At 51.2% G+C, this 27,591-nt stretch overlaps 2 protein-coding genes across 4 annotated transcripts in view; one reads left to right on the forward strand and one right to left on the reverse strand.

Moving 5' to 3' along the window:
* The window catches only part of GABARAPL2 (GABA type A receptor associated protein like 2), a 625,498-nt gene that overhangs the window by 217,664 nt on the left and 380,243 nt on the right, over positions 1–27,591 (forward strand). The window contains exon 1 of one of the 3 annotated variants that reach the window (XM_050772820.1): positions 16,917–16,920. The exons of the other annotated variants lie outside the window; for them this stretch is intronic. The gene's annotated coding sequence lies outside the window, so the exon portion shown is untranslated. Of the gene's footprint in view, positions 1–16,916; positions 16,921–27,591 lie in introns of those variants that run through there. 3 annotated transcript variants of the gene reach the window in all.
* On the reverse strand, positions 14,842–20,802 carry CTRB2 (chymotrypsinogen B2). Its single transcript, XM_050772788.1, has 7 exons — positions 20,586–20,802; positions 16,827–16,930; positions 16,649–16,728; positions 16,479–16,557; positions 16,067–16,247; positions 15,508–15,641; positions 14,842–15,061 (listed from the first exon to the last, which is right to left on the reverse strand). Exons 1-7 carry the CDS (start codon positions 20,635–20,637, stop codon positions 14,900–14,902), a joined length of 792 nt encoding a protein of 263 aa, XP_050628745.1. The 5' UTR covers positions 20,638–20,802; the 3' UTR covers positions 14,842–14,899.

The following is a 27,591-nucleotide window of genomic DNA, read 5'->3' on the forward strand; positions in this document are numbered from 1 at the left end:
CTCCTAAAGTGCTGGGATTACAGGAGTGAACCACTGCGCCCGCCCCTGCAGAGAAGCTTCTACCTCAGACATTGAGTAATTTCTCATGTGACGCACGTGTGAGTGAAAGAATCTCCCGAACGCACGCTAGCTTTTCTGAGGACTGTCAGAATGTGAAACAAAAGACAGCAAAGCAGACATGCCTATGAAGGTTAGCATGACTTGCGTGCCAGAGCCTGGAGATGGGGACTCCAAATTTCAGCCACTAGAGAGTAACGAGAACACAGAAGCCAAGGAGAGGCCCTGCCCATGGCTGTTGGCACTAATCGTGGAAGTGGATGTGGGATCTTCACTCCTGTTGGGCACCGACTATGAAGCAGGCACAGGAGGCTGCTGGGCGACACACTGGTGAACAAGATGACTGACAGAAGGGCCCTGTCCACAGGGGGATTCCACCTCAGCAGTACATCCCAGGAGCAGACACAAAACCCAAGTAGAGCGCAGGCCATGTGACAAAGCCAGAAACACATGAGGGCCGGGCCTGCCCATGAGAAAATATGAAGCCCTGGGAGGGTTCAGAGTTAAGAGCAGCATCAGGCTGGGCATGGGGCTCATGCCTATAATCCCAGGACTTTGGTAGGTCAAGACAGGAAGTTCCCTTTAACCCAGGAGTTCAAGACCATCCTGGGCAACATAGCAAGACCTTGTCACTCCAAAAAAAAAAAAAAAAAAAAAAAAAAAGCATCATCTGCATTTTAAAAAGTAGGTGAGCTTGGCCAAGCCTGGTGGCTCACGCCTATAATCCCAGCACTCTGGGAGGCCGAGGTGGGTGGATCACCTGAGGTCAGGAGTTCGAGACCACCCTAACATGGCAAAACCCCATCTCTACTAAAAAAAAAAAAAAAAATTAGCCAGGAGTGGTGGTGAGGACCTACTACTGTAATCCCAGCTACTTGGGCCACTGAGGCAAGAGAATCGCTTGAACCTGGGAGGCAGAGCTTGCAGTGAGCCCAGATCGCACCACTGCACTCCAGCCTGGGCAGCAGAGCAAGACTCTCTCAAGAAAAAACAAAAAACACACACACACGAAAGTAGGTGAGCTTGATACTAATCAGGAAGAGAATTTGGGTAAAGTTGCCCAGGAGTAGAAACCCCCACTTAGGAAGAGAAGCTAAGAGATGGAGTTCTGCCAGCTCAAGGCAACCACTTAAGTTGCTTTCAGTAACACCCCTTCAAGCAGGAAACAAGTGTTTTTTTTTGTTTGTTCTTTTTGAGACTGAGTATCACTCCCAGGCTGAGGTACAATGGTACAATCTCGGCTCACTGCAACCTTGGTCCCCTGGGTTCAGGTGATTCTCCTGCCTCAGCCTCCCAAGTAGCTAGGATTACAGGAACCTGCCACCATGCACAGCTAATTTTTGTATTTTTAGCAGAGAGGGGGTTTCACCATCTTGGCCAGGCTGGTCTTGAACTCCTGACCTATTGATCCGCCCGCCTCGGCCTCCAAGAGTGCTAGGGTTATAGGTATGAGCCACTGCACCTGGCCAACAAGTGCTTCCTTCTATCTGGTGCTGATAGCTGGCAGTTGGAAGCCATACTGTGAGGATCCAGGTCACGGATTCCTCCTGTGTTTCTAGAGCAGTTTCCAGTGTCTTGCGGGGCTGCCCCAATCCACCTGTGTCCAGCCCATCCAGATTTTCAAGCGTTACTCACTCCCACTTCCAAACCCAGGAATCAAGCCTGGCCAACATGGTGAAACCCCATCTCTACTGAAAACACAAGAATTATCCAGGTGCAGTGGCTTACACCGGTAACCCCAGCACTTTGGGAGGCAGCAGGCAGGTGGATCACTTGAGCTCAGGGATTTGACACCAGCCTGGCAACACAGTGAAATTTGTCTCTGCAAAAAATAAGCTTAGCATAATAGCGCTTGCCTGTAGTTCCAGCTACTCAGGAGTCTGGGGTGGGAGGATTGCTTGAGCCCAGGAGGTTGTGAACCATGTTCCTACCACTCCACACCAGCTTTGGGGACAACGTGAGACTCTGTCTCCCCAAAAAAAGAAATAAAAAACAAAAAAACCCTCAAAGAAAAGAAAGGCCTAGAACAGATTCCCAAAAACCCATTAGGAGTGGTTGCACAGGCTGCCCCCAGGAGGGCTAGTGCTTCCATTCTGTGGGACTGATGCTGAGTGTGAGAAGACAGCATCCCCAGAGGCCTATGTCCCTGCAGATTGCTAAAGCCATCACTGCGAGTGAGAAGAATGGGCAGCAGATGGAGGCTTGGACAGAGTCCAGGAATGTGAAGGGCATAGGGAGGACTGCAGTGGTGGAAATCAAGCCAGGCTTTTTCTGTGATCGGCCTGGCTGGGTCAGCTGGTTTGGCTCTGCCGGCCCAGGAGCAGCCTGAAGAGGGGGCACAGGATGGTCAGGTCTGGGCAAGGAAAGGGCAGCTGAGAGGTGCCCTGGTGAGATACCAGCATCCCTGAGGGGCAGCCATTTAGCAGAATGGGTGATCACAGCTGGTGGACACATGACCCCCTGCAGTGGGTCTGCCGCTGGGGATACTCAGTGGTGGCTCCATGTGGTCTCAGGAGGCCAGTGCTGATCAGAACCACACTCTTTAGTGGCAGGACTAGTGTGGGGAAGAGAGAGATCAGCCTGTTGCTGTGTCTGTATAGAAAAAAGTAGACATAAGAGACTATTTCGTTCTGTATTTGAGATGCTGTTAATCTGTGACCCTACCCCCAACCTTGTCCTCGCAAGAGACATGTGCTGTGGTGACTCAAGGTTTAAAGGATTTTGGGCTGTGCAGGGTGTGCTTTGTTAAACAAGTGCCTGAAGGCAGCTTGCTGGTTAAAAGTCATCACCATTCTCTTAATGTCAAGTACCCAGGAATACGTACACTGCCAAAGGTCGCAGGGACCTCTGCCTAGGAAAGCTAGGTATTGTCCAAGGTTTCTCCCCATGTGATGGTCTGAAATATGGCCTCGTGGGAAGGGAAAGACCTGATCGTCCCCCAGCCTGACACCCGTGAAGGGTCTGTGCTGAGGAGGACCAGTACAAGAGGAAAGAAGGCCTCTTGGCGGTTGTTGGCAGTTGTGATAGAGAAAAGCATCTGTCTCCTGCCTGTCCCTGGGCAAAGGAACCCAATTGTGTGTTCTGTTTACTGAGAAAGGAGAACACCGCCTTAGGGTGAAAGGCGGGACTTGCTAGCGCAATGCTGCTCTTTATACACTAAAAAGGTTTATGGAGATGTTTGCATATGCATATCAAGGCACAGCAGTTTTCCTTAAACTTATTCATGTCACAGAGATCTTTATTCATGTCTTACTGCTGACTTTCTCCCTACAATGATCCTATTATCTTGCCACTTCCTTTTCTTTAAGATGGTAAAGATAATTATCAATAAATACTAAGGGAACTCAGAGACAGGTGCCGGCATGGGTCCTCGGTATGCTGAGCGCTGGTCCCTTGGGCCCACTTTTTCTTTCTCTTTACTTTGTCTCTGTCTCATTTCTTTTCTCAAGTCTCTCGTTCCACCTAACGAGAAACGCCCACAGGTGTGGAGGGGCAGGCCACCCCTTCAGACTAGGATCAGCCCTGACAGTCAACAGGCATTGCTGTTCTGCCCTTGGCTGTATACTCGGCTTGAGTTCTCTCATCCGGAGTCAGATAACCCATGAGAGAAAGTCACCATTCTCATCTTATAAATGAAATAACTGAAATTCAGAGAGGTTAAGGGATTTTCAAGGTGCATGAAGTGGTACAATACTAAGAATATGAGAAGTTAAGACCCTATTAGAGCAACCACTGAAGAAAAGGAACAGCATCTCCAAAACACTAGTGGATACATTAAAACTGAAACTAGTATTTTTAGGCCCGGTCTGGTGGCTCACACCTGTAATCCCAGCACTTTGAGAGGCCAAGGCAGGCAGATCACTTGAGGTCAGGAGTTTAAGACCAGCCTGGCCAACATGAAACCCCATCTCTACTAAAAATACAAAAATTAGCTGGGAGTGGTGGCAGGCGCCTGTCATTTCAGCTACTCAGGAGGCTGAGGCAGGAGAATTGCTTGAACCTAGGAGGCAGAGGTTGCAGTCAGCCAAGATTGTACCACTACACTCCAGCCTGGGTGACACAGCAAGACTCCATCTCAAAATACATATTTTTAACACAAAAGAGGGCAAGAAAGAAGAGGGACCAAAATAGGGGAGGGAGTGGGAAAGCAAAGTGGAGAGTGAAATGGTAGACCTAAAACAACCATATCAAAAGGCAGAAATTGTCAAAGGGATCAAGATTCACAGGCAAGGCCGAATGATATATAAGAGGCATTTTAAATATAAAGACATAGGCGGACTGGGCACGGGGCCCACACCTATAATCCCAGCACTTTTGGAGGCTGGGGCAGGTTTGCTTGGGGCCAGGAGTTCTAGTCCAACCAGGGCAACATGGCCAGACCCCCATCTCTTCAAAAAAAAGTTTAAAAGAAAAACCAGCTGGCCACGGTAGTGTGTGCCCATAGTTCTAGCTATTCAGGAGGCTGAGATGGGAGGACTGCTTGAGGCCAGGAGTTTGAGGCTGCAGTAAGCTATGATAGCACCACTGCACTCCAACCTAGGTAACAGAGCAAGACCCTATCTCTGGAAAAAGATGAAAGATTTGCCCAAGCTAAGGACAGTCCAGACTTCGTTGGGGCTGGGAAGCAGGGAAGTGTAGGATGGGGACAGGTCCACGGCCGACAAAGGATTTGGACCCAGAGTTGCCAGATCGTAAAATCTAAGGTCTTTAACCTGTCTGTCCTACCTTCTGGCATGTTCCATGGCAGCGCTCCGAGTCCTGCTGGGGAGCAGTCCTCAGATGTGACACAGCTTCACAGCTGTGCTGCCTTCCCTGGACTAATAATTCCCCACTACTGGCCAAAAATGAGGTGACATTTCTCTTAACCTCCCCTCTGCTTTAATACACCCCTCTGATCATTCCAGCCCGGGGATTCATTCTTCCAGCAGCCGCTGAACTCCTCTGTATCAGATTCTCACACTTGAGCATGCATCAGAATCACCTGGAAGGTGTAATGCACTGACGGCCGGGCCCTGTCCCTACCATTTCTGCATCTGTAGGCCGGCGTGGGGCCTGGGAATCTGCATTGCTAACAAGGTCCCCAGGTGTTCACACTTGGAGAAGCCCCGTGGGCAATTAAGCCCAATGCTTAATCTGAGAAACAGCTCCCACCTCGAAACCCACCATCGAGCTTGAAGACGGTCGGGTGAAGAGGTGGATCCAATGGAGAGTAATTAGTTTCCAACAGAGGAAGCCCAGGTGCCCTGTGGGAGCACACAGGTGCAGCACCCGCCTCTGGTCAAGGGAAAAGCCCGAGACAAACTTCCGGTGCCACAGAAAGCCAGATGTTCTCATGGAGGCCACCTAGCCCCCTGTCACCCATCATGACTTTGCTTGCACAGTTTGAACAATACCACTGGTTTTGCCATGTGGCCAACTCTTAAGCATCTCCATAGGGCCACAGGGCAGGCCCCCGGCTGCTGGCATCGCCTGGTCTTATGATCTCAGGCTCCCAGCACCCTCATCACCCAGCAGCCTGTTCCATAGCAGCACCTCCTACCTTCTCCCTGACTTCTAGAGGGGAGCACCCCATGAGCTCAGCTGTGCCAGCCCCCTCACCAGCACTGTCACATTCCTGCTTCCATAGATGAATGAATCTTCCAGGCCTTCCTGTGGGTGTTCTGCCTCACAGGGTACATTCACACAACTGCACCCGCCTCTGAGCCTTTTAACGCCTCTTTCCACCATCTGACAGCAGCGCCAGCATCTCTCCTTTGCTTAGTGTGCTCTGCCTTCTGCCTGCTTCTAGGAGCCATCCGGCAGCACGGTGGCCCATCCCCTAGGGTCCCGAGCAGGACATTAAGTCCTGTATCCTGGGGAGTACTCCTGAATTGAGAACCCCCACCTTTTTCCAGCTTTATGAGCTTTCCCCTTGGTCCAGCTCTCTCAGCACCCGGTTCCTGTCACGTGTGCCCAGTCCCTGCAAGCGCGTTTTGGCTCCATTCTGCAGCTCCCTTGGTACAAGGTCCTTTTCCTCCCTTACCAGGCCTGGTGCCTGGTGCCTGATGCTGGGGGTAATATCCTGCAGGAGGGAAGCCTCCGTCTCCTTGGGGGAGGAGGATACTCTCACCCCTGGTGGGAAGAGTGGCCACTTATGTGCACTCAGGGCTTATGGGCTCTGGGAATTTGAGGTTTTGGGAGCACATCAACCCAGACGTCCGCATCTCATGAACTAGGGCCCTGCCTCTGGCACAGCAGGCTGTCTAGGTGGAGGATTTAACCTTCTTGGAAGCTTGGCTGATCTTACAACTAAATCCTGGGTCTAGTCCTCAGCTTTCTCTACCTTGCAGCTGCAAGATATAAAAACCTTTACGTGCTCCTAAGGAGGCTTTCACCCTTAGCTTTTAATTGCCTGTTAATCACTCTCAGCTTTTTTCATTTTCCAACATCTTTGTGTTTAGCAACAACCACCTAGTTTCACTGTGGTTTTGGGGTTTTTGAGACGGGGTGTCTTGCTCTGTCACCCAGACTGAAGTGCAGCGGCATAATCACAGCTCATTGCAACCTCGACCTCCCAGGCTCAAGAGATCCTTCTGCCTCAGCCTGCCAAATAGCAGGGACTACACCACCACACCTGGCTAATTTTGATTTTTTTATGGGGACGTGGGTCTTGGTACGTGGCCCAGGCGGGTCTTGAACTCTTGGGCTCAAGCAATACTCTTACCTTAGCCTCTCAAAGTGCTGGGATTCCAGGCGTGAGCCGCCGCTCCTGGCCCGACGTTCTGTAGGTATTGTGTCCACTCATATCTCAAACTCCTGACACAGGGAACCCACTAGTGAATAGTCTTCCCCAGAATACCATTGCATTTCATCAGCAGTGGACGTTTTCACAACCCCATTGCTACCGTGTGCCCGAGCTATCTGCGCTCCCCCTGCCAACCATGAAGAGATCGTCACTGCTAGCCCACTAGTCAGCAGTCCAGCTCCAGAATCCCACCTCAGCATCCGCGTTCTACAGCCCACTCCTGGCACGCATGATCATAGCTGGAGGCCCCCTCAGGAAGTAGACTCTGAGATGAAGATGACCGCACAGTTTACCGGTACACCAGGATCAATACCTGTGAAACCGAAGATACGGAGCGGAAGGGAAAGAACAGCGTTGAGCAGAAGGAGATGGAGCCGCAACACTGTCCCAGGTTGGGGTGAAAAGACTCGGCCTTTAAAAACCCCACTGACCAATCACTGGCTGCAGGCTGCTCAGAAAGGACGCACGACCCGAGGTCAAGATGATGCTCTTCAGCTGAGGAAATTGCCAGAGAGGACAGCAGCTGTGGACTGTCTGCTGGCCACAGCAACACTTGGGGAGGTCGGCCTGCAGTCCTGGAGGGAATCTGGGTGACTGATTACGCAGCCACTAGATTAGGTACAGATGCAGGCTGGTCCCAGACCGGATTCTCTTGCAACCGCTCCAGACGTTTCTGTTAGTAGAAAGCCAGATCACCCGATGGGCAGGGAGAGGCGTGTGCCCAATGTTTAACTGAGACCAAGGGTGCGGCAACCCCTACCTGAGGAGGAATCTGTCTTTAAGCTGAGATTAAATCAAGTGAGACCCCTGATTAAACTCGGAGCCTTTTGCTCAACTGTACTTGTCAATGTAACACCTAATTGGAAGCTTTTAAGCGTATTTGGGACAATTTGGGTGTGAGTCTGCCTTTTCAACTGTAAGTTTTACAAGTTGTAAATGCAGATCGAGTATTTCTCATCAAAATGTAGCATCCAGGTGGAGAGGTGATGGATGTGCAAATTACACACTAGGTTTGAAAGACAGTTTAAGAATGTAAAATATATCAATAATTTAAAAACATTGATTACATGTTGAAATATGTTGATATATTGGGTTAAATAAAATGTATTACTATTATTATTATTTTTTTAGAGACAGGGTCTTACCACCACACCCGGCTAATTTTTGGGGGTTTTTTTTGTAGAGAAGAGGGTCTATGTTGCCCAAACTGGTCTCGAACTCCTGGGGTCAAGCGATCCGCCCGCCTCAGCCTCTCAAAGGTGCTGAGATTACAGGCGTGAGCCACCGTGCCCAATATCTTTTTACTTTTTCAATAGGGCTACCAGATAATTTAAAATCATCCATTTGGCTCGCCTTGTATTTCTTTTGTGTTTCTTTGAAACAACGCTGCGTTAGGAACAGCAAGGCATAGCCATACAGTTTTCAGGTTGGCCACCAGGTGGCAGCCTTATACCGGGACTGTCGTTTTCAGACTCTGGGGAGGCCGGTGGGTGGAGCGGGCGACAGACGTAGATTTCACCAGCAAATGAAAAAGTCGCTTAGCCAGGTTTGTGGTTGCTACTCCGTTTTTATATTAATTACGACTCACATTTATTTGTATGTAGATGGTTGCTGACATAATAAAATATATGTCCTTTCCCCTCTGTTTAAGAGCAGTTCTCCCTCACTGAGCTGGCAGTTTCCTGAAAACACCTGGCTCTTTATAGAGAGACTGGGCGCGGTGGCTCTAATTATATATAGAGACCAAGCGCGGTGGCTCACGCCTGTGATCCCAGCGCTTTGGGAGGCCTAGGTGGGTGGATCACCTGAGGTCAGGGGTTCGAGACCAGCTTGACCAACATGGTGAAACCCTGTCTCCACTAAAAATACAAAAATTACCCGAGCATGGTGGCATGCACCTGTAATCCCAGCTACTCAGGAGGCTGAGGCAGGAGAATTGCTTGAACCTGGGAGGCAGAGGTTACAGTGAGCTGAGACTGCACCACTGCACCCCAGCCTGGGCAACAGAGTAACACTCCATCTCAAAAAAATAAATAAATAAAAAAATCACACACACACAGAGACAGAGACAGGATGATAGGGTGACAAGGTCTTGCTCTGTCGACAACCCATGCTGCAGTGCAGTGGTGTGATCATAGCTCACTGCAAGCTGGAACTCCTGGGCCCAAGAGATCCTCCTGCCCCAGCCTCCTGAGCAGCACACTACAAGTGCAAACCACTGCATCAGGCTACTTTTTCTTTTTTTAGAGAAAAGGAGTCTCACTATGTTGCCCAGGCTAGTCTCAAACTCCTGGCCTCAAGTAATCCACCTACCTCAGCTTAATGCTTTTTTTTTTTTTTTTTTTTTTTGAGACAATCTCACTCTGTTGCCCAGGCTGGAGTGCAGTGGCACCATCTTGGCTCATTGCAACCTCTTGCTTCCTGGGTTCAAGCAATTCTTGTATCTCAGCCTCCTAAGTAGCTGGGATTACAGGCGTACACCATCATGCCTGGCTAATTTTTGTATTTTTGGTAGAGACGGGTTTCACCATGTTGGCCAGGCTGGACTCGAACTCCTGACCTCAGATGATCTGCCTGCCTCAGCCTCCCAAAGTGTTGGGATTACAGGCATGAGCCACCATACCCGGCCAGCTTAATTTTTTTTTTTTTTTTTTTTTTTTTGAGATAGAGTCTTGCTCTGTCACCCAGGCTGGAGTGCAGTGGCACAATCTAGGCTCACTACAAGCTCCACCTCCCAGGTTCATGCTATTCTCCTGCCTCAGCCTCCCAAGTAGCTGGGACTACAGGCACCTGGCACCATGCCCAGCTAATTTTTTGTATTTTTAGTAGAGACGGGGTTTCACCGTGTTAGCCAGGATGGTCTTGATCTCCTGACCTCATGATCTGCCCGCCTCAGCCTCCCAAAGTGCTGGGATTACAGGCATGAGCCACTGCGCCCGGCCGGTTAACACTATTTTTAATAGTCGATTTTGGGCCTCACTCCTGTGTCCAAGCCCTCTCTCATTTTGCTTTTCCCCTTTTCACACATTCATTCTCCACATCAATTTCTCTTCATGTCCTTAGAATTAAATTTGCATCTATAACTTTAATTTCAACCTATTAGATGCATCATTGGAACGTCTGATATTGCAAGGGCAGAGAAAGGTATTAGGAAACCCAGTGAAGGAGAAAACGCAGGAGGGAGCCCATTCCATTCCTGCCAAGATGCCGGGTTAGTGTGGATTGTTGGCTGCCCCGCAAGACCAGCCATGATGGATTTTTTTTTTTTTTTTTTTTTTTTTTAGATGGAGTCTCAGTCTGTTGCCAAGCTGGACTGCAGTGGCGAGATCTCGCCTCACTGCAACCTCTGCCTCCCGAGTTGAAGCGTTTCTCCTGCCCCAGCCTCCTGAGTAGCTGGGACTACAGGTACCCACTACCATACCTGGCTAATTTTTGTATTTTAGTGGCAATGGGGTTTCACCATGTTGGCCAGGATGGTCTCGATTTCCTGGCCTCATGATCCTCCCTCCTCGGCCCCCCCAAACTGCTAGGATTACAGGTGTGAGCCACCACTCCCAGCCCATGATGGATCTTTAGAGGGAAACATTGAGAGACAGGAAGACCTGGGAGAGGAAGCGAAGGTTGTGTGGGGAGGCCAGGGCTATGGCCCAAGGCAGGAGGCTGTGGACTCGGTTGTGGGAGGAGAAAGCAGTAAATGAGCGCCAGAGTTCTGCTCTGCTTCCGACCCAGCTTCAGGGCTTTGGGCGATGGGTGCCTGGCCCCGGCCTGCAGGTGTCCTCAGGATAAAGCGGGTCATGCAGAGGCTCTGTGCAGGGGAGGAAATGAAAAATACTTAGAACTACAGCATATCAAATTGCAATAAAAAAGGCCGGGTGTGGTGGCTCACACCTGTAATCTCAGCATTTTGAGAAGCCAAGGCGGGTGGATCTCTCTCTTGAAGTCAGGAGTTCGAGACCAGACTGGCCAAGATGGTAAAACCCTGTCCCTACTAAAAATACAAAAATTAGCCAGGCATGGTGGTAGGCACCTGTAATCCCAGCTATTTGGGAGGCTGAGGAGGGAGAATTGCTTGAACTCAGGATGTGGAGCTTGCAGTGAGCAGAAATCATGCCACTGCACTCCAGTCTGGGTACAAGAGCAAGACTCCATCTCAAAAAAAAAAAAAACACCCAAATTGCAATGAAAGCAGTGCTTGGAGGAAAGCTTGCCTCCTGAAATACTTTTATGAGAAAATAAGAGACTGAAAATTAATGAGCTGAATATCTAAATTTGTGATGTGAAAAAATCACAAATGGATACATACAGAAGCCAGCATTACCCGTGATACCAAAGCCAGAAGAAAAGAAAATTACCAACCAGTATCTGTCATGAATATAAGATGCAAAAACCTTCAATAAAGTACTAGCAAACTGAACCCAACAGCATATTAAAAGGATTATACACCATGATGAAGTGGGATTTATCCTGGCATGCAAAGCGCTATAGGAAATAACAAGAAAATCCATCAGCGTAATATGCCACATTAATCGAATGAAAGGGGAAAATCACGTGATCACTTAAATTGCTGCAGAAAAGGCCTTTGACAAGATCCAACACCGTTCATGATAAAAAGCACTGAGAAATGTAGGAATAGAAAGGAACTTCCTTAACACGATAAAGGGAATTTTTTTAAAACCCACACATAGGCTGGGGGTGGTGGCTCAAGCCTGTAATCCCAGCACTTTGGGAGGCTGAGACGGGCGGATCACGAGGTCAGGAGATCGAGACCAGCCTGGCTAACATGGTGAAACCCCGTCTCTATTAAAAAAAAAAAAAAATAGAAAAAACTAGCCGGGCGACGTGGCAGGCGCCTGTAGTCCCAGCTACTTGGGAGGCTGAGGCAGGAGAATGGCGTGAACCCGGGAGGCGGAGCTTGCAGTGAGCTGAGATCCGGCCACTGCACTCCAGCCTGGGTGACAGAGCGAGACTCCGTCTCAAAAAAACAACAAAAAAAGAAAAACCCATACATAACATATTTCAATGATGAAGAGCCACAAAGCTTTTTTCCTAAGGTCAAGAATTAGACAAGGATGCCTGCTTTTACCACTGCTATCCAACACTGTACTGGAAGTTCTAGATAGAGCAATTAAACAGGAAGTAAAAGTCATCCAAATTGGAAAGGAAAAAGTAAAACTACCTCTAATGGTAGATCACATGATCCTGTATATAGAAAACCCCAAAGGATCCACAAGAAAGCTACTCAAATAAACAAATTCAGGAAAGTTGCAGGGTGCAAGCTCAATACACGCAAATCAGATGTTTCTTCACAGCTGCACCTGCAATGAGTAATCTGAAAAGGGAATTTAAAAAGCAGTTCCATTTACAATAGCACCGAAAAGAGTCAAATACATAGGAAAATAGTTAACCAAGGAAGTGAAAGACTTACACACTAAAAAGAATACAACACTGCTGAAAGAAATTAAAGAGCCAGGCAGGGTGGCTCACACCTGTAATCCTAGCACTTTGGGAGGCCAAGGTGGGTGTGTCACCTGAGGTCAGGAGTTCAAGACCAGCTTGGCCAACATGGCAAAACCCTATCTCTACTAAAAATACAAAAGTTAGCCGGGCATCATGGTGGGCGCCTGTAATCTCAGCTACTTGGGAGGGTGAGGCAGGAAAATTGTTTAATCCTGGGAGGTGGAGGCTGCAGTGAGCCGAGATCATGCCACTGCATTCCAGCCTGGGTGACAGAATGAGACTCTCTCAAAAATAGAAATAAAAAAATAAAAATCAATCAGTATAATATACAACATTAATCGAATGAAAGGGGAAAAAAAATCGTATGATTACCTCAATTGATGCAGAAAAGGCCTTTGACAAATTCCAACACCTTTCATGGTAAAAAGCACTCAGAGGCTAGACATGGTGGCTCACGCCTAATCCCAGCACTTTGGGAGGCTGAGGCGGGTGGATCACATAAGGTCAGGAGTTTGAGACCAGCCTGACTAACATGGTGGAACCTCATCTCTACTGAAAATACAAAAATTAGCTGGGTGTGGTGGCTCACACCTATAATCCCAGCTACTCAGGAGGCTGAAGCAGGATAGTCTCTTGAACCCAGGAGGTGGAGGTTGCGGTGAGCTGAGATCACGCCACTGCACTCCAGCCTGGGCAACAAGAGCAAAACTCCATCTCAAAAAATAATAATAAATAAGCCAGGCATGGTAGCATAGGCCTGTACTCCAAGCTACTTGGGAGGCTGAGGCACGAGACTCATTTGACCCTGGGAGATGGAGGTTGCAGTGAGCTCAGATCGAACCTCTGCACTCCCACCTGGGCAACAAAGCAAGACCCTAAAAGAAAAAAAAAAAAAAAAAAAAAAAGACTAAGAACCCCAAGCAGGCTGAGTACAAAGGAAACTAAGAAACTAAGCATCGGGCCGGGCGCGGTGGCTCAAGCCTGTAATCCCAGCACTTTGGGAGGCCGAGGCGGGTGGAGGTCAGGAGATCGAGACCATCCTGGCTAACATGGTGAAACCCCGTCTCTACTAAAAATACAAAAAACTAGCCAGGCGTGGTGGCGGGCGCCTGTAGTCCCAGCTACTCGGCGGCTGAGGCGGGAGAATGGCATGAACCCGGGAGGTGGAGCTTGCAGTGACCAAAGATCAGGCCACTGCACTCCAGCCTGGGCCACACAGCGAGACTCCGTCTCAAAAAAAAAAAAAAAAAAAGAAACTAAGCATCTTGGTAAACAAATGAAAATCAAAGTAAAATCTTAAAAGCATCCAAAGAAAAACCATTAAACCTTTTTAAAAGCAACAGTAAGATTAATCACTGACTTCTCCACGAAACAACAGAAGCCAGAAGACACTGAAATACCTTCCAAGTCCAAATATCCATATACACACCTATATGCACGCTGTGACAAAAATTATTTTTCAGCGTGACAGGTGACTTTTACATAATCAAAATGAATAAATATCTTTTCAGACAGTGGAACAACAGGAGAATTTTCTCCAACACAATTTTCACTGCATTAAAGACTAAAAGGTTCCAGAGACAGAGAGAGAGACAGAGAGAGAGAGAGAGAGACAGAGACAGAAAGACAGACTGCCAATCCGGAAACATCCTGGGGACGGACCGGCCCCCTCTGTGGCCTGGCCGAAGCAATGGAACCTGAGCTTGAGGAAGCCTCACGATCTAACAGCAGAGACTGGGCGCGGTGGCTCATACCTGTGATTCCAGCATTTTGCGGGGCCGAGGCAGACAGATCGCATGAGGTCAGGAATTTGAGACCAGACTGGACAACACAGTGAAACCCCATCTCTACTAAAAATACGACGATTAGCCAGGCGTGGTGTTGAGTGCCTATAATCCTAGTTACTTGGGAGGCTGAGGCAGAAGAATGCCTTGAACCTGGGAGGCAGAGGTTGCAGTGAGCCAAGATCATGTCACTGCACTCCAGCCTAGGCGACAGAGCAAGACTGTCTCAAAAAACAAAAAACAAAAAAATCTAACTGCAGGGTCAGAGAAAATGCAGAGAGGGAGGCGGGGAAGAGTATGGGAGCTGAGAGGACAGTGGCACCAGCTCCCAGCACTGGATGCAGAAGGTTTGAGGGGCTGGGGTCTGACGGGGGAGAGGTGGTGCTTGCATGCACATTCCTGGGCACTGGACATGGGGCACTAAAGGCAGAGAAAGGCACCTGGAGTGTGTGTCAGCATTGGTCCCAGTGACAACCCCAGGGGGCTATGGCTTGCAGAGCCTGGCCAAGGACTGCTGCCTTCCAGAAAGCCCCATGGGTCAACCTACCTTCAGCAGGTAGGGCCTAAATTCTAAACCCGGGGTGGAGCCGTGAGCAGGGAGGAGATATGAAGACCTCAGCTTCCTGAGAAGGCTGGATTGCCAAGATGAACTGCAGCCTGGAAAGGCAACAGTAGTGCCGCCCCTTTGTGGGTGACAAGGACAACTTCAACCCCATCTCCCCGGGCCACACAGAGGGACACGGGCACTGCAGTCAGTGCTTCTAAACAGATGCATTTAATGGCAACTCTTGGGGCAGAGGTGGCAGGAGCTGCGGGCTCAGTTGGCGGCCAGGATCTTCTGCACCCAGGGTATGAGCTTGGTGACACGGGCGTACACGGCGGGCGTGGTGGTAGAGCATGTGCGGCTGCCCCAGGACACGATGCCCGCCAGGGTCCAGGCTCCGTCTTTCTGGCAGACCAGAGGGCCTCCAGAGTCACCCTGCAGGAAGGAGAGAGGAAGTATCTCTGGCCTGAAAGGGGTTCCAGGGCCTAGGGGACCCTGAGCTGGTGGAGTCTAGGGAGGAGAGCAGAGAAATGGCAAGCATGGGCATAGGGGTGCCTGGGTCCTGAGATATGGGTTCACGTGGCAGTCCCTTCTCTGCCATGCACTCCTGGAGGGAGCTGGGGCGGCTGGCTTCCCCCTAACCCGGGGCACCATCCATCTCTCCAAACCTCCAGGTCAGAGGGCTGCAAGGAAATCCCCAGGGACAGCCTCACCCACATGGCCTGGAGGAACCCTCACGGGCGGCTGTGACCCTAAGTCCTAGCCCTCATTGGGCCCCAGGAAGCAGTGGGGTTAGCAGATGAGGGCAGAGAGGGGTGGAAAGCCCAGGCCTGCCCTGCACCCCGCTCGCCTGGCCAGGGCCTGGGCAGGGCCAGCCTCACCTTGCAGGAGGAGACACCGCTGGCCCCGGCACAGATCATCTCGTCGGTGATCTTGCTGCCCCAGAACTTCTTGCATTGGACATTGGACAGGAGGGGCAGGGCCGCCTGCTGCAGCTTGTCAGGGATCTTGTTGGCTGCAGGACAGGAGGAGGGTCAGGGCCCCTGGGCTCACCCAGCCCACTTAGGAGGGAGAGACCCAGGGCCCTCACACCTGCCCTCCCCTGCACCATCACCACGATGTTGGGTACGGCCCCTGGAGCCTCGGAAGCGCCTGTGGGACAAAGGGGGCCTCGGTCCTGCCCGGGTGGGAGCCCCGCACTGTGACTCCAGGCAGGTCAGCCAGGGCAGGGCTCACCCAGTTGGGCACTGCTCAGAAGCCCTGTGCAGGCTCCTCATGATCCGACCTGGATTTTATTTGCACTGGGGGGATTTTAAATTCAGAGGATTATCAATAAAGAACGGAAAGTTAGGAGGGTGTTGGAATTTAGAGCCAAACAGTCACGGGGGCACTCCACAGCCAGGCAGCCCCGACCCCAGAGGCAGCCCCGCGGCCCCTCACCGTTGTACTTGGTCTTGCCCCAGCCTGTGGTGACGCACACTGTCCCCGTGGGGAAGTCATCGTCGGCGCTGGGCAGGCACACGGCGGACACCGTCTGGGAGAAGACGGCGGGTGTGGCCAGCTTCAGCAGGGTGATGTCATTGCGCACGGTGAAAATGCTGAAGCTGGGGTTCTTGAAGACCTGGGGGTGGGGGCCAGAGTGCCGGAGTGAGGCCCTGGGAGGAGGCAGGACCTGCAGGCTTCGAGGACACAGACTCCTTCCCTGGTGCCCATTAAGGAGCAGTCCATCCCCAGGGCCAGAATGGTAACCGCGAGGCCGACCCGGCCCCCGTGGGCACCTGTCCCTGAAGCAGCCGAGGGATCTCCCCCCGTGCCCGCTGCCCCTGCCCTCTGCTGCACAGGGCCTGGGTACCTTGGCGATCTTCAGGACCTGGATGTTCTCCTCATCAGAGCCCTGGTCAAACTCCCCGGCCACGACCACGTCAGAGGTCCTGGGCAGAGCGTTGTGGGTGAGAGAACATGCCCTGCTCCCCTCCCACCCAGCTGGGCTGGAAGCAGAGCCCGAGGCTGCCCGGTCCTCACCTGACCCCGCAGTGGGCGGCGGTGACCACCCAGTCCTCACTGATGAGGGAACCTCCGCAGAAGTGGAAGCCGGTTTTGTCCTGGCAGGAAGATGGGGAGGGTCAGCAACTCCCACCTGGCGGCACCCCCAGCCTGGCCCCCACCCAGGGTGCCCACTGCCTTGCAGAAGCCCCCTCACCTGCAGGGACACCTGCCAGGGCCAGGAGCCAGGGACGGCGTCCTCCCCATTGACGATCCTGGACAGGCCACTGAGCACGGGGGGGATGGCGGGGACCCCGCAGCCTGGGGACGGGAGTGGGGTAAAGAAGGGCTGAGGCCCCAAACCAACCTGGGCCTCACCTGCCTGCGTGCAGGACTCTCGGTTCTACCCCAGTCCACTGAGGCCAGCTCAGGACCTCCCTGGCACATGCCGCCTCTGCCTCCCTGGTCCCCCAGTCTCTAGGCTCAAATGTCCCTAACTCTCGGCCTGCTGGCTCCAGTCATCCTTCCAGGATGCAGAGGGTCACGTCTACGCCTACCTGGGGCCTGTCCTGCCTGAAGAAGCAGAAAACAGGCCGGGCTGTAAGACTGCCTGGGCTCAGCCTCGAGGCCACCCTTTCCTTGCTGTGTGACCCTAGACCAGGCAGGGCAGCACTCAGGCCTTGGTGTCCTCAGCTATAAAACGGGCAGCAGAACCACGTGAGCTCCACCGCTGACAATCCTCTGTTAGACTGGCGGGGAGAGGGCAAGCGGGAAGAAAATCTGATAACCCCAAGTCCGCTGGGAACCTGGGGCGCTGACAGTTTGCAGACAGGAGAGTGAAATGGTACCGTGGACCCTGGGAGGCTGAACTCCACAATTTCAGGAAACATTGTGTAAAGTTTTGGTTTCTTTTCTTTTTTTTTTTTTTTTTCAGATAGGGTCTTGCTGTGTCACCCTGGCTGGAGTGCAGTGCTACGATCATGGCCCACTGCAACCTCAAATTCCTGGGCTGAAGCAATCCTATTGCCTTGGTCTCCCAAGGTGCTGGGATTACAGGCATGAGCCCCTATATCCGGTCTTGGTTTCTTAATTATTTAATAAAACTGGACTTTGGCCGGCATAGGGGCTCACGCCTGTAATCCTAACACTTTGGGAGGCCAAGGGGGGTGCATCACCTGAGGTTAGGAGTTCAAGACCAGTCTGGCCAACATGGTGAAACCCCATCTCTACTAAAAATACAAAACTTAGCCAGGCATGGTGGCAGACGCCTGTAGTCCCAGCTACTTGGGAGGCTGAGGCAGGAGAATCGCTTGAACCTAGGGGGTGGAGGTTGCACTGAGCTGAGACCGCGCCACCGCACTCCAGCCTGGGTGACAGAGCCAAACTCCATCTCAAAAAAAGTCAAAACACAGCTGGACTTTAATTCCACACCATCAAATGGCACAGACAGAAGCAGAAAACAAACAGAACAATGAGAATAGTCAGGTGTGCCACATATGCGCACCACACCTCTGCTATCTCAGGACCAGATTCTCGGCTCCTGTGCGCAGGCCTCACAATTGGGTTTTACATTTGAGCAGACCCAGTCCCTCACACCAGCCGGCCCCTTCTGGGGTCATATTCGGCTGCTACAGGGCAGCGCCTGCCTCTCCTGCCCACAGGAATACAAGCAGGCAAGGCGCCTCCCTGACGTTTGAGAGCATCAAAAACAACTGGTAATAGCAAAAAAATGAGAAAGAGCATGTTGGGAGGCCAGGGCGGGTGGATCACAAGGTCAGGAGTTCGAGACCAGCCTGGCCAACATGGTAAAACCCTCGTCTCAACTAAAAATACAAAAATTAGCTGGGCATGGTGGTATGTGTGTGTAGTCCCAGTTACTCAGGAGGCTGAGGCAGGAGAAATGCTTGAACCTTGGAGGTGTAGGTTGTAGTGAACTGAGATCGTGCCACCGCACTCCCGCCTGGGCGACAAGAGTGAAACTCCAACTCAAAAATAAATAAGAGAAATAGATGGTGGCATACTCACAAAACAGAGCACGCATTATAAAAATTCAGGTGGGCCGGGCGCGGTGGCTCAAGCCTGTAATCCCAGCACTTCGGGAGGCCGAGACGGGTGGATCACGAGGTCAGGAGATCGAGACCATCCTGGCTAACACGGTGAAACCCCGTCTCTACTAAAAAATACAAAAAAAAACTAGCCGGGCGAGGTGGCGGGCGCCTGTAGTCCCAGCTACTTGGGAGGCTGAGGCAGGAGAATGGCGTGAACCCGGGAGGCGGAGCTTGCAGTGAGCTGAGATCTGGCCACTGCACTCCAGCCTGGGCGACATAGTGAGACTCTGTCTCAAAAAAATAAAAAATAAAAATAAAAAAAATAAAAAAAATTCAGGTGAATGAGCTGGAGCTCCATGTCAACACGCAGGAAGCGAGAAGATTTGAGTGGGGAAAAAGCACATTGTTGTAGAATGGAGGTAGAATGGAGTATTAGTTACATCAGCCAGACACGGTGGCTCACGCCTGTATCAGCACTCTGGGAGGTCAAGGTGAGTGGATCACTTGAGCCCAGGATTTCAAGACCAGCCTGGACAACATCATAAGACCCCAGGCCGGGTGCAGTGGCTCACGCCTGTAATCCCATCACTTTGGGAGGCTGAGGCAGGTGGATCACCGGAGGTTAGGAATTCAAGACCAGCCTGACCAATATGATGAAACCCTGTCTCTATTAAAAGTAGAAAAATTAGCTGGGTGTGGTTACACATTCCTGTAATCCCAGCTACTCAATAGACTGAGGCAGGAGAATCACTTGAACCTGGGAGGCAGAAGTTGTAGTGAGCCAAGATCACGCCACTGCACTCCAGCCTGGGTGACAAGAGTGAAACTCTCAAAAAAAGAAAAAAAGAAACCAAAAACCTCCATTTCTACAAAAAAAAAAAAAGTTTTTAAACTTAGGATCACTTGAGCCCTGGAGTTTGAGGCTACAGACTCACACCACTGCACGCCAGCCTGGGTGACAGAGTGAGATCCTGTCTCAAAAACAAACAAACAGGATAGAATACCGTTTCATTGATGTAAAACTTTTTGAAACCTCATGTATAGATGCATAAATATGTAGGAAATTTGTATAAGCCCACATTGCAATGATTTACAGCAAGTTCAGAATAAAGCTCCCATTCCAGACAGGGAAGCAGAGAGAAAAGGGAAACCTGAGCAGAATCTGTTTTGGACAGAAATATCTGAAGCAAATCTGCAAAAAGATTTTCTGAATTCTGACCGTAGATATAAGGATGTCATATTCTTTTCTATATTTTACTATTTCTCTTTTAAAAAACAGAAAATGCGGCCGGGCACAGTAGGTCACGCCTGTAATCCCAGCACTTTGGGAGGCCAAGGCGGGGGTATCACCTGAGGCCAAGAGTTTGAGACCAGCCTGGCCAACATGGTGAAACCCCATCTCTATAAAAAATATAAAAATCAGCCGGGCATGGTGGTGGGCGCCTGTAATCCCAGCTACTCAGGAGGCTGAGGCCGGAAGATCGTTTGAACCCGGGAGGCGGAGGTTGCCCTGAGTGGATATCACACCACTGCACTCCAGCCTGGGCAGTAAGAGTGAAACTCCGTCTCAACAACAACAAAAAAAAGAAAGAAAGAAAAAGAAAATGCTTGGCAAGTACCCGGCACAATAAATAAAAACCCCAAGGGAGGCCTTGGGAGGTCTCCTGGGGCCACACCTTATCCTACGCACGGCACCCCCACCCCAGCCACTTCTGGAGCCTCAGACCATGGCAGAGGCCAGCATGGTCCTTCCCACTCCTGGAGCAGGTTGTGTGGGCTCAGAAAGCCCCAGAAGGACCCTCTTCTCTGAGCCCTCAGGTTACCTGTGCTGGGGATGAGGCCCCGGGGGCAGAGAAGGGGACTCAGATCCCCCTGTCGGCCAGGCTCCGGGCTCCCTCAGGACAGGCCCCTTGGACCCCAGCACTCACCAAAGGCGGCCCCCACCAGGGCGAAGCAGGAGAGGAGCCAGGGGAAAGCCATGCTGCTGCCTCAGAAGGTGTGGGGCCTGCCAGCTGCGGGGCCCTTTCTACCTCCCGGGGGGACCCCCAGCCCCGCCCAGCCAGGGAGGCCTGAGCCCACCCTCCCTGTTACCCAGGGACCTTGGGCGATAAGCGGAGGCAGAGCCCGGCCGGGTTCTCTGCCGGACAACCCAAGCCCCTGGGAAATGGGCAGCTGCCCTGACATCACCCGGCAGCCTTGGGGACATGACCCCACAGAGCCAGCTGTGAGCTGCAGTAACCCTGCCAGGAGCCAGCACCAGGCTCTTCTGTTCCCAGCGGGGAAGTGGAGGCAGTCCCACCCCAGGCTCATGGAGGCCCAGCCGCTGTCACGGAGCCAGACCTCCGGGAACTCCGGTTCTCAGTGGACGGTGTTTCCACCTAACACTGTCCTAGAAGCAAAGGGCTCAGGGCACTGTGGATTCTCCAGTGTCACCGCACGTCACCAGTGAAGCCAAGTCATTTCTGAGTGTGGCGAGGGTCTGGGTGACACGGCTTGGTGGCCCTAACAGGTGGGCAAAGCCACTGACACGTGTCCCCCTCTGCCGCAGCACCCGACAGGATTCACTCTTTCTTCAATGACTCATAAGGAACTAATCATTTCAAAGTTTCAGTTTCTTACAAAATGGAACTTTGATTCCACACCATAAAATGACACAGAAAACTTTTTTTTTAAGATGGAGTCTCACTCTCACCCAGGCCAGAGTGCAGCGGCGCAATTTCGGCTCACTGCAGCCTCCGCTTCCTGGGTTCAAGTGATTCCCTGCCTCAGCCTTCCAAGTAGCTGGGATTACAGGTACCTGCCACCGCGCCCAGCTAATTTTTTTTTTTTTTTGAGATGGGGTCTCACTCTGCTGCCTAGGCTGGAGTGCAGTGGTGCAATCTTGGCTTACTGCAGCCTCTGCCTCCCAGGTTCAAGCTTTTCTCCCACCTCAGCCTCTTGAGTAGCTGGGATTACAGGCGTAGCACCACACGCGGCTAATTTTTGTATTTTTCGTAGAGACAGGATTTCACCATGTTGTCCAGGCTGGTCCCAAACTCCTGGCCTCGGGTGATCCACCCTCCTCGGCCTCTCAAAGTGCTGGGATTACAGGCGTGAGCCACTGCGCCCGGCCAATTGTTGTATTTTTAGTAGAGACAGGGTTTCACCACATTGGCCAGGCTCATCTCGAACTCCTGGCCTCAGGTGATCCTCTGGCCTTGGCCTCCCAAAGTGCTAACATTACAGGCGTGAGCCACTGCGCCTGTCTGAAAATAAACTTTTTTGAGGAAGCAGAAAAACTTTTCGTTGTCACAAAACAAGGAGGAAAGACAGATGTAGGTGACAGGTCGGTGACTCTGGGCAGGAAGCAGAGGCCAAGGGATCCTCGGCACCCTGTGGGCAGGTATTCAGGGGACAGAGCCCACAGCATCCCTGCCCTTACGGGCCTGAGACGCTCGTGACACACACACACGACACAGATTAGCATGTAACGTAGTGACCACCACAGTCACCTGGGGCAAGGCTGAACAGGACGGGCTACACTGTAGTTCCGGACAATGGGGGTCTGAAAGGAAGATGCAGTGGGAGGATGGCATTTCCACTGAAGGCCTTGGGCTCTGTGGTCAGTGGGCCGCATCACCTTGGATTTAGAATATCCCCTCCCCAGCCTGGCGCGGTTGGCTCACGCCTGTAATCCCAGCACTTTGGGAGGCTGAGGCGGTCGGATCACAAGGTCAGGAGATCGAGACCATCCTGGCTAACCCTTGAACTACTAAAAATACAAAAAATTAGCCAGGCGTGGTGGTGGGCGCCTGTTGTCCCAGCTACTTGGGAGGCTGAGGCAGGAAAATGGCACGAACCCGGGAGGCGGAGCTTGCAGTGAGCCGAGCTCACACCACTGCACTCCAGCCTGGGCGACAGAGCGAGACTCCGTCCCAAAAAAAAATAAGAATATCCCCTCCCCACTTCCACCGCTGCTGGAGAACAGAACTATAAAGCAAAACTAAATTTATACACTAAAGACAAAATTTCAAAAGAAACCAAGTTCACATCAACCATGTTGCTTTTTTTTTCTTTCTTTCTTTTTTTTTTTTTTTTTTTTTTTTTGAGACGGAGTCTCGCTCTGTCACCCAGGCTGGAGTGCGGTGGCCGGATCTCAGCTCACTGCAAGCTCCGCCTCCCGGGTTCACGCCATTCTCCTGCCTCAGCCTCCCAAGTAGCTGGGACTATAGGCGCCCGCCACCTCGCCCGGCTAGTTTTTTTTTGTATTTTTTAGTAGAGACGGGGTTTCACCGTGTTAGCCAGGATGGTCTCGATCTCCTGACCTCGTGATCCGCCCGTCTCGGCCTCCCAAAGTGCTGGGATTACAGGCGTGAGCCACCGCGCCCGGCCTCTTTTTTTTTTTTTGTTTGAGACAGAGTCTCGCTCTGTCGCCCAGGCTGGAGTGCAGGGGTGTGAGCTCAGCTCACTGCAACCTCTGCCTCCTGGGTTCAAGTGATTCTCCTGCCTCAGTCTCCCAAGTAGCTGAGATTATAGGCATGCACCACTATACCCGGCTAATTTTTGTATTTTCAGTAGAGATGGAGTTTTGCCATGTTGGCCAGGCTGGTCTTGAACTCCTGACCTCAAGTGATCCACTCGCCTTGGCCTCCCAAAGTGCTGGGATTACAGTCATAAGCCACCACACCAGGCTGATAGCTACCATTTAAAAAACAGGAAACAACAAGTGGTAGATGTGGAAAAACTAGAACCCTCCTACATTGTTGCTGGGAATGTAAAATGGTGAAGCTGCTATGGAAACAGTTCGGCAAGGCTGGGCGCAGTGACTCATGCCTGGAATCTTGGCACTTTGGGACGCCAAGGTGGGAGGATCACTTAAGCTAAGGAGTCCAAGACCAGCCTGGGCAACATAGTGAGACTCCGTCTCTACAAAAAAATTTAAAAAACCACATTAGCTGGGCGTGGTAGCATAGTTCCAGCTACTCAAGAGGCTGAAGTAGGAGGATAACTTGAGCCTGGGAGGTCAAGGCTACAGTGAGCTGAGATCCAGCCTAGGCAACAGAGCAAGGCCTTGTCTTAAAATAATAATAATAATTTTTTAAAAAGTACAAAGAAAGCAGTTTGGCAGTTCCACAAAAACAAACAAACATGGAGTTACCTCATAACCCTACAATTCCACTCCTTGGAGGTACACTCCCCCAGAATAAAAGGACTTAAGCAGACATTTGCACACCAGGGTTCACAGCAGCACTATTCCCGACAACCAAAAGATAGAAACCACCCCCATTGTTCATCAGCAGAGGAATGAGTAAAATGTGAGCTCTCCACGCCACTATTATTCAGTCATAAGAAGGAATGAAGCAGGCCTGGTGTGGGGACGCACACCTGTAATCCCTGCACTGTGGAAGGACAAGGTGGGAGGATTGTTTAAGACCAGGAGTTTGAGACCAGCCTGGGCAACAAAGTAAGACCCCTTCTCTACAAAATTTGTTTTTAATGAGCTGGGTGTGGTGGTACATGCCTGTGGTCCCAGCTACATGGGAGTCTGAGGCAGGAGGATCGCTTGAGCCCAGGTGGTCGAGGCTGAAGTGAGCTGTGTTTGTGCCACCACATTCCAGCCTGGGCAACAGAGTGAGACCCTGTCTCAAACACAAACACAACACAAAATGAATCAGGTACTGATACATGCCAAATGCCAAAACACAGAATTTTTTTTTTTTTTTTGAGATGGAGTTTTGCTCTTGTTGCCCAGGCTGGAGTGCAGTGGCGTGATCTTGGCTCACTGCAACCTCCTGCTCCCAGGTTCAAGCAATTCTCCTGCCTCAGCCTCCCGAGTAGCTGGGATTACGGGGATGTGCCACCACACCCACCTAATTTTGTATTTTTAGTAGAGACCCAGTTTCACTGTGTTGCTCAGGATGGTCTCAAAATCTCTTGACTTTGTGGTCCACCCGCCTTGGCCTCCCAAAAGGTGGGATTACAGGAGTGAGCCACCACACCCAGCCGAATCTTAAATGATGTCTGCTACGTGAAATAAGCAATACAAAGATAAGTATTGCATTATTCCATTTATATGAAACTTTTTTAAAAAAAAAAACTTTTTTGTGAGCCACCACGCCTGGCTGACTTGGAGTGTCTTATCTTTATTTACTTTATTTTTGAAACAGAGTCTCACTCTGTCGCCCAGGCTGGAGTGCAGTGGCGTGATCTCGGCTCAACTGCAACCTCCGCATCCCAGATTCAAGCGATTCTCCTGCCTCAGCCTCCTGAGTAACTGGGATTACAGGCATGTGCCACCATACCCAATATATGAAACTTTTTTTTTTTTTTTTAAGATGGAGTCTCACTCTGTCACCCAGGCTGGATGGCAGTGGCACCATCTCGGCTCATTGCAAGCTCTGCCTCCCAGGTTCATGCCATTCTCCTGCCTCAGCCTCCCGAGTTGCTGGGACTACAGGCGCCCGCCACCACGCCTGGCTAATTTTTTGTATTTTTAGTAGAGACGGGGTTTCACTGTGTTAGCCAGGATGGTCTCAATCTCTTGACCTCATGATCTGCCCGCCTCAGCCTCCCAAAGTGCTGGGATTACCGGCATGAGCCACTGCGCCCGGCCATGAAACTTTCTTTTTTTTTTTTTTTTTTTTGAGATGGAGTCTCGCTCTGTCACCCAGGCTGGAGTGTGGTGGCCGGATCTCAGCTCACTACAAGCTCCGCCTCCCGGGTTCACGCCATTCTCCTGCCTCAGCCTCCCAAGTAGCTGGGACTACAGGCGCCCGCCACCGCGTCCAGCTAGTTTTTTGTATTTTTTAGTAGAGACGGGGTTTCACCGTGTTAGCCAGGATGGTCTCGATCTCCTGACCTCGTGATCCGCCCGTCTCGGCCTCCCAAAGTGCTGGGATTACAGGCTTGAGCCACCGCGCCCGGCCGAAACTTTCTTAATAGGCAAATTCAAAAAGACAAAAACTAGGTTAGAGGCCCATAGGCACCGAGGGGAGAGAGGAATGCAGAGTTATTGTTCACGGGGTATAGAATTTTGTAAATAGTGGTGATGCCTGCACAAATTGTGCATGTAATTACTATTGTATAATGTAATTAGCGCCACTAATTGTACACTTAAAAATGGTTAAAATGGGCTGGGCATGGTGGCTTACACCTGTAATCCCAGCACTTTGGGAGGCCAACGTGGGGAGATCACCTGAGGTAGGGAGTTCGAGACCAGCCTGACCAACATGGAAAAACCCCATCTCTACTAAAAATACAAAAATCAGCCAGGGTGTAGTGGTGTGCACCTGTCCTCCCAGCTCTTCGGGAGGCTGAGGCAGGAGAATCGCTTGAACCCGGGAGGTGGAGGTTGCTGTGAACTGAGATCCCGCCATTGCACTCCAGCCTGGGTGACAACAGCGAAACTCCATCAAAAAAAAAAAAAAAAAAAAAAAAAAAAGAAAATGTTAAAACAGCAAATGTTATGTTACATATATTTTACCATAATTAAATAAAAATCAATGGAATAAGCCAAAATCCATCAAATTGCACACTTTACATGGGTGAATTGTATGTTACGTGAATTACACATGACAGCTTGGTAAAGCTGTTAAGTATTGTGGAGTCAGAAGTCTTCTTCCAATGGCTGTGGAGAGCAAATTCAGGGAAAAGGAGAAGCTGAAGGAAGGGAATATTTAGCCTAGAGCGTGGCTGACAATCAGAAGGCCATGGAGGCAGCGCTGGAGAAGCCCACACACATCTCCAGGGGCCACAGGACAGACGTGGCTGAGGACAAGCCAGGGGCCTATCAGGGCTGGAGGTGCAAGACCTGTTAGGACAGGTGCGGTGGCTCACAATTATAGTCCCAGCACTTTGGGAGGCCAGGCAGATCACCTGAGGTCAGAAGTTCAAGACCAGCCTGGCCAACATGGCAAAACCCCATTGCTACGAAAAACACAAAAATTAGCTGGGTGTGGTGCACATGCCTGTAATTCCAGCTACTCAGGAGGCTGAGGTAGGAGAATTGCTTGAACCCGGGAGGTGGAGGTTGCAGCAAGATCGCGGCACTGCACTGCACCCTGGGTGACAGAGACCCTGTTCCAAAAAAAAAAAAAAAAAAAAAAATTGTTAAATCCACGATGGGCGACCCCACTGTGCTCCCTAACCTGAGGAGCTACGCAGCAGGCGTGGGCACCCCGAGACAGGGTAGGGGCTTCTGGGCAGAGAGAACAAGGATAATGAACCACAAACCCAAATCTCCCCAAGACTCCCTCGCCCACACGGGCATCCCCTTACTGCGACTGAGGGAGCCGATCTGTCTCTGCATCAGAGCTCTCAGTGACAACCAGGGTGGTGGCCACAAGAGAACACCAATTCTCCGTAGAACCCACCCCAGCATTCCCCACCACCTCCAAGAGCAGATCCTGCCACCAACTGAGAAATGGCCCCAGCTCTTTGGAGCTCCCGGTACCCGCGTCCAGGACACAAAACTCCGCATGGAAGGGGAGAGACCGAATACACATGCGAACAGGGGCCAGACCACCTAAAACAAAGAGAACACTGCCCACACCTGCCCAGGGCGCCAAACAGCAGGAGCCCCACCGGCCAGCCCTGAAAAGCCACACACGCCCTGACAACCACAGAAAATGCCCACTTGGAGCTCGCCTGCACCTGAGGCCCTGAGTGCTGCCAGACAGAATACCTTAGACTGGGTCATTTATTGTGGACAGAAACGTATTTTCTCACAGTTCTGAAGGCTACAAATTCAAAGGCAAGAAGCAGGGTTGGCAATTCCGGCCCCAGGCTGATGCCTTGAACTCCATGTCTTCACCTGATGGAAGGTGGAAGGGCAAAGAAGGACGAGACGGGCGTCCCTCACCTTTTATTAATGGCATTAATCCCACCTGGGAAGCAGAGCCCCCACGCGCTAATCACCTCTGACAGGTCCCACTGTTGATACAAACAATGCGGCCA

Source organism: Macaca thibetana, chromosome 20 (genome assembly GCF_024542745.1).
Source record: "Macaca thibetana thibetana isolate TM-01 chromosome 20, ASM2454274v1, whole genome shotgun sequence".
NCBI classification, from domain to species: Eukaryota; Metazoa; Chordata; class Mammalia; order Primates; family Cercopithecidae; genus Macaca; species Macaca thibetana.

Excerpts from the sequence above, each read along its gene's own strand:
- CTRB2 (XM_050772788.1), bottom strand. The coding sequence starts at position 20,637 with ATGGCTTTCCCCTGGCTCCTCTCCTGCTTCGCCCTGGTGGGGGCCGCC. Across the intron at positions 15,642-16,066 it reads GGGCAAGACCAAGTACAACG|CCAACAAGATCCCTGACAAG; the intron begins GTGAGGGGCCGC and ends CCTGTCCTGCAG. Across the intron at positions 15,062-15,507 it reads GCGGTGTCTCCTCCTGCAAG|GGTGACTCTGGAGGCCCTCT; the intron begins GTGAGGCTGGCC and ends TCCTTCCTGCAG.